Source organism: Glycine soja, chromosome 8, assembly GCF_004193775.1.
Source record: "Glycine soja cultivar W05 chromosome 8, ASM419377v2, whole genome shotgun sequence".
Classification (NCBI taxonomy): domain Eukaryota; kingdom Viridiplantae; phylum Streptophyta; class Magnoliopsida; order Fabales; family Fabaceae; genus Glycine; species Glycine soja.
The window spans coordinates 46,293,721-46,300,085 of NC_041009.1; the positions used below are offsets into that span (position 1 = coordinate 46,293,721).

General features: G+C 34.6%; 1 protein-coding gene across 2 annotated transcripts; it reads left to right on the forward strand.

Annotated features, from left to right (window-relative positions):
- The first annotated feature begins 1,920 nt into the window (after positions 1-1,920).
- Positions 1,921-5,597, forward strand: LOC114423687 (ras-related protein RABA5b). Of its 2 annotated transcripts, XM_028390532.1 has the most exons (3): positions 1,921-2,449; positions 2,543-2,598; positions 5,051-5,409. In XM_028390532.1, exons 1-3 carry the CDS (start codon positions 2,116-2,118, stop codon positions 5,069-5,071), a joined length of 411 nt encoding a protein of 136 aa, XP_028246333.1. In that variant the 5' UTR covers positions 1,921-2,115; the 3' UTR covers positions 5,072-5,409. The 2 variants fall into 2 exon arrangements, with proteins under 2 accessions (XP_028246333.1, XP_028246332.1); XM_028390531.1 differs by lacking the exon at positions 2,543-2,598 and having other exon boundaries at positions 1,954-2,449; positions 5,051-5,597.
- The last annotated feature ends 768 nt before the right edge of the window (positions 5,598-6,365 follow it).

Below are 6,365 nucleotides of genomic sequence, written 5' to 3' on the forward strand. Positions count from 1 at the left end.
AATCTTGTTAAAAACTTGTTCAGTTTAGAATCAATTTTTTAAAACCAATTTGGTTTTCAATCAGTTTTTAAATGAGTTTGATTATTTGGATATAAAATTGAACCGGTTAAAATAGTTCGAAACCAATTCGATTTGTTTTTTTACTGAAATAGTTTTTACACGAATTTCATAATAATATACTATATTTTGATGGCAATGTCAATTTTACTTAAAGTAGATCGTTAGTCATTCCATGCGAATCTAAAATGAGTGATTTTGGTTCTTCGCGTAAACTGATGCTAAGTATATGAGAAAGGAATAATAGCACTACTATATAATTGTAAAATGTCTCAAAAAAATTTGTAATGGTATTGTCTTTTACAAAAAGCTTTGATATAATTAACAACAATAACACTTTATTAACATGTTACCGGATTTTTTTTTAATGCTAAGGAATTACTATGTATTTGATCCACGTTAATATCAACTCTAAGAATTATTATTTTTGTATTGTTTTTAGGTTAGAAATCACGGATATTTTTCAATTCATTGAATTAAAGACTGATCGTTGTTGGTCTAAGAAATTTTGTACATAGTATGCATAATTATACAATGATTAAAAAATTATTCTTGCATACTTTTACAGCAATACTTCCTAAGGTTATGTAATTATACAAATATTTTTTATTTTTTTAATCATTACTTTCGTCCTTCGTGTAGGAGGTGTTGTTTAATGCGCTCAGAATTAAAAGAGATAGTGTAGAAAAAAAAAGTGGGGGTCATCTGTAATTATATGAAACCTTAAGCGGAGTGTTAGCCTAATTTTGTTTAATTCTAAAAAACCACACAAATGTAGTTCTAGTTTCGGGGTTTTTTTTTTTTAAGTTTTGAAAAATGTTTTCTATTATTGTCGTGCCTTTATTATGCATATCCCAGACAAATACTGATCTCTAACTCGTCGTGTACCACTCCTTTAGGCTATATTCGCTGCACCATCTAAATTCTACGTCCCGGCAACCAAGCAACGTTGGCGTTTCGGTTGGACATTTGCCCCCTAATTAAAGAAAGAAAAGTTCTTATTATTTTGATCAACCCATGACCTAACATGAAATTAAGCATTTATGAAAATGCCATGTTCATAAAAATAGCAACGTGCGTGTGTTTTTATATAGAGAAAGAAGAAGAGTGAGGAGAGGAGTAAAATGATTTTGACAATTTTCTGGTTTGTATCTTGATTTTGCACACTTTAAGCTTTTCAGAGTACAAGTCACATTTAAGCGACTTTACAAACAACCATAAAATCTGTAAAAGTATTTTAATTATTACAAGCAACTTTACTAAGGATGCTTGCAGTTTTCTTAATACATTTTTTGCTTGTAGCATCATTATATTATTCTATGAAATTTAACTTCAAAAATTTCATTTTCTTCTTCTCTTTAAGTTTGTTGTGATCAAAGAGGTCTATCTTCTCGACAACTTTTGCTGTAGGCCCTTTCGAATCGCATTTTAGATTTTGAAATTGTTCCTCCAGATGTAGCATGTTTTCAAAATCAAGAAAAAAAATTTGTGAAAAATAAAATCACCAGTGAATACAGTTAAGAACCGAATCATATCCATAGCATGGAGAGGAAAAAAAGGTAATAATATATGAAAAAAAAGAGCCAATTTCTTTTGTTTTTCCTCAATTTTTAAAGTATTTATTTATCTTTTTGTCAATAAAACTGTGTGAACAGGTGAAGTCCGTTTTACACACATTATAAAGAAGTTGTACAAAAATTTCCACAATTAATTTCTTTATTATCTTTCTGTTGTCCCTTCAAAATGATAACGTTGTGTTAATATTTACAAAGTGTGACCTCGTTTTGAAAGGACAACCTGAGACACAAAATTCCCCTCCAAAATGACTAAAACCCCAAACCCCGCCACCAATCACGCGGCATGCCCCAAAACCCATAAATAAAAATCCTCATTACTCGCTTCACGTCCTTCTTCTTTCTATCCACACACACGCAAACACAAAAGTCACAAACTCTTTTTCTTCCTTTCACACGCCAACGTGATACCCACTCTTGATTTCATTACACCGTTTAAGAACCCACCCCCCCACACACACTCACTCGCTCCCTCGGAATCCCAATGGCGGAGAACGGTGAAGGCGGCGAGGAGTACCTGTTCAAGATAGTGCTGATTGGGGACTCCGCGGTGGGGAAGTCCAACCTCCTCTCGCGGTTCGCGCGGAACGAGTTCGATAGCAACTCCAAGGCCACCATTGGGGTCGAGTTCCAGACGCAGCTCGTCGAGATCGACGGCAAAGAGATCAAGGCGCAGATCTGGGACACTGCGGGACAAGAGAGGTTTCGAGCTGTCACCTCTGCTTACTACAGAGGCGCTGTTGGTGCGCTCGTTGTTTACGATATCAGCAGGAGGGGCACCTTCGACAGCATCAAGCGATGGCTCCAAGAACTCACTAGTGAGTAGTACTTTCTTACTCTTTTCTTTTTTTTTTTTTTTTTTTTGAATTGGATGTTGTTTGTTTATCTCTTTAGTAAATTCTACTATTCAGATTCCCTACAAAGCTTGGTCCTAGTCCAGTTCATACCTCAAAAGGACGTATGTGAGGTAATTAAGTACCTCTAACTGTAAGCACTCTTTGAACAGCCTTAAGGTCTGTTTTGACCTTTATGAGCTCTCGAGATCCAACTCAGCTAAACTTTTGGTTATAAAATAATACTATTCAGATGTATTTAGAAAGTTGGTACTTGGTTGAATTGGTAAGGAACGGACTCATGTTTCACAAAAATATGGTTTTGATTTCCCTTGCCAATGTCAGAAGGTTGTTGGTGAGTAATACTTCTGTAAGCACCCATTGAACTTTAGGCCTGTCTTGTCTAAACGAGTTCCTGAGGCCTGACTCACCTAAACTTTCTTTTTTATATAAAAAAAATGGCAAGATCGGTCGTGGTAGTGTCTAATTATGGAAATTACTTTTGACCTCCCTGAATGTGCGTTGTGTGGTATCAGTGTAGTTAAGAATTGTGGCATGGACTAATTTGACTGGAAGAAATTGACCATTTAAGGGCAGTTTTGCGATTAATTTTAGGATTTGAGGAGTGCAATTGTAATTTCTGTTGATTGGGGACTAATATGATTGATGTTATTATGTGATTAAATTATCGTTCTATGCATGCCCTTTGTAGTTTTTTGTAGTCTTTGGTTATGGGTGTTATAGTATTGGATCAGAGGATTTTGGATGTGGGCTTGAGGGATACTTTTTGTTTTTACTCTTAAGTGGGTATGGTATTTTAGGTTTGGTGACCCCTTTTGTTCTGACTCTAATGGTTTTGTTTATGTTGGCTTGTTAGGTTTGGTTTCTAAGTTTTTTTTTTTTTTAAATTCAATGGGCTATTGTTGGAGGAAAAGGAAATATGGCATTTGAAATGATTAGGAAGGAGAAAAATTATGGAGTGTAAATATTAGAGTTGGGTTTGCGTTTTTTTCTTTCCTTTCTCTGCAATTTCAAGAAGCAGTTTAGAGTTTAGACATTGTTACTTGCATGGTTGACATGTGTTCCATTTTTGCAACCCAATTTGGATTTAGATGGAACGGTTGCATATTATGAATGAGGATGTTGAAGCTGATTTATTTGCCTAGTAGTAAGATGTTATCTTTGCCATCTATGTGGATGATGCAGGATTTATTTTTTTGGAATTAGATATAGGATATATTAATTTGAAATTGGAAAGATATCCACCTGATTTTGGTTCCTCTATGTCGTAGATTGGAATAATGAAATTTTCCCCATTAGTGGCCTGAAATAAGGAAATCATTGAATATTAATAATGCCGTTGAATTTGTTTATTAGAGAATCAGGGATACTGTGATCGTTGGGTATTTGTTTATTCCCGTAATTGCTGTCAAGACCTTAATATTATATTAGGGTACTATATTTGATAAAAGTTCCATGACCCCACTTTGTGTTAGTACAAAGTTGCATGGCTCCCTTGAATTATCAACACTTGCTTCTCAATTCTCATCATTGTTGCGGTAAATGAGGGATTTGTATGGCTTTCCCAAAGCGAGCAACAAAAACAAGTATTTTTTTTTCATGATTAAATGCTGCTAGGCATCATGACTGTTGCCTGATTCCTGACTTTATTGTAAAGATGGGGAATTTGATTCTCTGCAGTTGAAATTTCAACTGTACAAATCTTCACCATCCAAAATAGTATTTTATATACATCAAATTAGAAAACTAAAATGAAGTTTATAAATTTTAAACAGCAAAAGATGGGACTGCATGACCCTACACTTATATCACAATATATTTTTTATGCATCAAATTATAAAACCAAAATGAAGTTTATAAATTTTAAACAGCAAAAGATGGGACTGAATGACCCTACACTTATATTACAGCTGTAGAGGATCGTATTCCGTAAAGATGGAATGCTATTTTTGCATATTCTTTACTCTGGACTGTATAAACTGCTTAATAATGTTATATTTCTGACATATTTCTGGGATATTTTGCGCATTGTCAGAACTCAGAGCCTATCTTGTGATATTATATAGATACATCACAGCCTCAAATTTAGCATATTATGTTTAACTTTGGCATATATAGAATCAAATAGGAGTTCACCCACCAAATATATAAGTGTCATCGCTCATCACCTTAATTCTCAAAAATATTCGTGTCATCAAGTTGCCCCTTTGTCTTATTAAGAGTAAAGAGTGTAGTGAAACTCTTATTTAGAGACTAATTTGATGATATTTTTCATAATTGATGACACTTCATTATTAACACACTAAACTGAAGTAAAAAATCCCGAGTGCCAAAATGATGGTGCTTGCATTTTTGAGGACAAAAGCGGGTTTTTTACTGCCTGGACTAGTTAGGTCTGCTGGTCCTTTTGGGGTCAATAAAAAACATATGGAAAAGATATACTTTTAAAACCTGCATTGTTATTTTTGCTATGTCATGATTATCATCCCGCTACATGCCTTTAAGAACTTCAATTCTTATTATTTTGGAATGGAGAGTTTGATTCTTGCTTAAATTAACCTGCAGCTCAAAATGATAGCACCGTAGCAAGAATGTTGGTGGGAAATAAATGTGACTTGGAGAATATTAGAGAGGTGAGCACAGAAGAGGGCAAAAGTCTTGCAGAAGAAGAAGGTTTGTTCTTTATGGAGACATCTGCACTCGATGCTACCAATGTCCAAACAGCTTTTGAGATTGTTATCCGCGAAATTTACAACAACATCAGCCGTAAAGTCTTGAACTCTGACTCTTATAAGGCTGAGTTGTCTGTGAATCGAGTAAGCCTAGTTAATGGTGCAGGATCAAAGCAAGGTCCTTCTTGTTGTTCTCGATGAGCTTATACCTAAACTCAGATTGGATACTTCTTTGGATCTTTCAAGAGTAAATTTTTGTTTTTTACTCTCTATCTTCCCATGTTTTGACGGTTACTATTTTTTTTGTTTTCTTTTTTATTTCAACCTCTAAATTGTAAGGGCTTGGGACCCTTATTTCACCTTTCTTGGAAAAGAAAAAGAAAGGGGAGATGGTTTAGACTCTTGCATGAATGTTTAGTAGTATGTTCCATTATCACGTATTTGGCGCTTTTGATGGGTAGGAGTTCTATTTTTAATTTCTTAATAGGTATGGTCTCATACACATATTATTAAAATAACAAAGGGACGTGAAAAGGGGTTTGGGTAAACGTTAAATTAAAGTGTATTATTTGTCATTACTGCATAAAAAAATTGCATTATTTATCATTAACTACAGAAGTCAGGCGACTCTTTTATATTTTAGTTGAGATATTGTTTTAAGGAACAAGATTGAATCTGACAAAAAAAGAATGGGTGATTTGACTACATGGTGGGTATCATATTTACCAAGTGCCTGCCTGTATCTATTTCACTGCACAAATTGCATTATAATCTGAACCCTTCTTTTATAATAAAAATATCCATCCTTGTTCTAACCTGCTAGCCTCAGTTGGTCATCTTGTTCAGCTAGAAATAAGTGAACTTGACTATAAGAAGAGTGATATATATAAGTAGCCGCAAATAGATGAATTCTCTTATTGATTTCAACCCAGCTAGACCCTGCACATGTCTTCTCTACACCCAGATCCCTCATGGTTATTCGAATCTTTGCGACCTCACTCCACCTATTTACAGAATACATGTTTATGTTAACAAGGAGACTGTAAAGTCCACTGTCATCAGATTCTGAACTTCACTGAGCTATTTCCTAGTTTCATATTTTTGTGAAGCTTACACCCATTCAATAAGGCACCCCAAATAAAAGAATTAGGTTCAAGTGTCAAGTTTCAGACCATCTCTAAAGCATCCTCGAGTAAACCAGCCTTGCT

What these genes read in the sequence shown, in the direction of transcription:
- LOC114423687 (XM_028390531.1), top strand. Translation starts at nt 2,116, where the DNA reads ATGGCGGAGAACGGTGAAGGCGGCGAGGAGTACCTGTTCAAGATAGTG. An exon ending in ATGGCTCCAAGAACTCACTA is followed by an intron (nt 2,450 to 5,050) that starts GTGAGTAGTACT and finishes ATTAACCTGCAG; the next exon opens with CTCAAAATGATAGCACCGTA.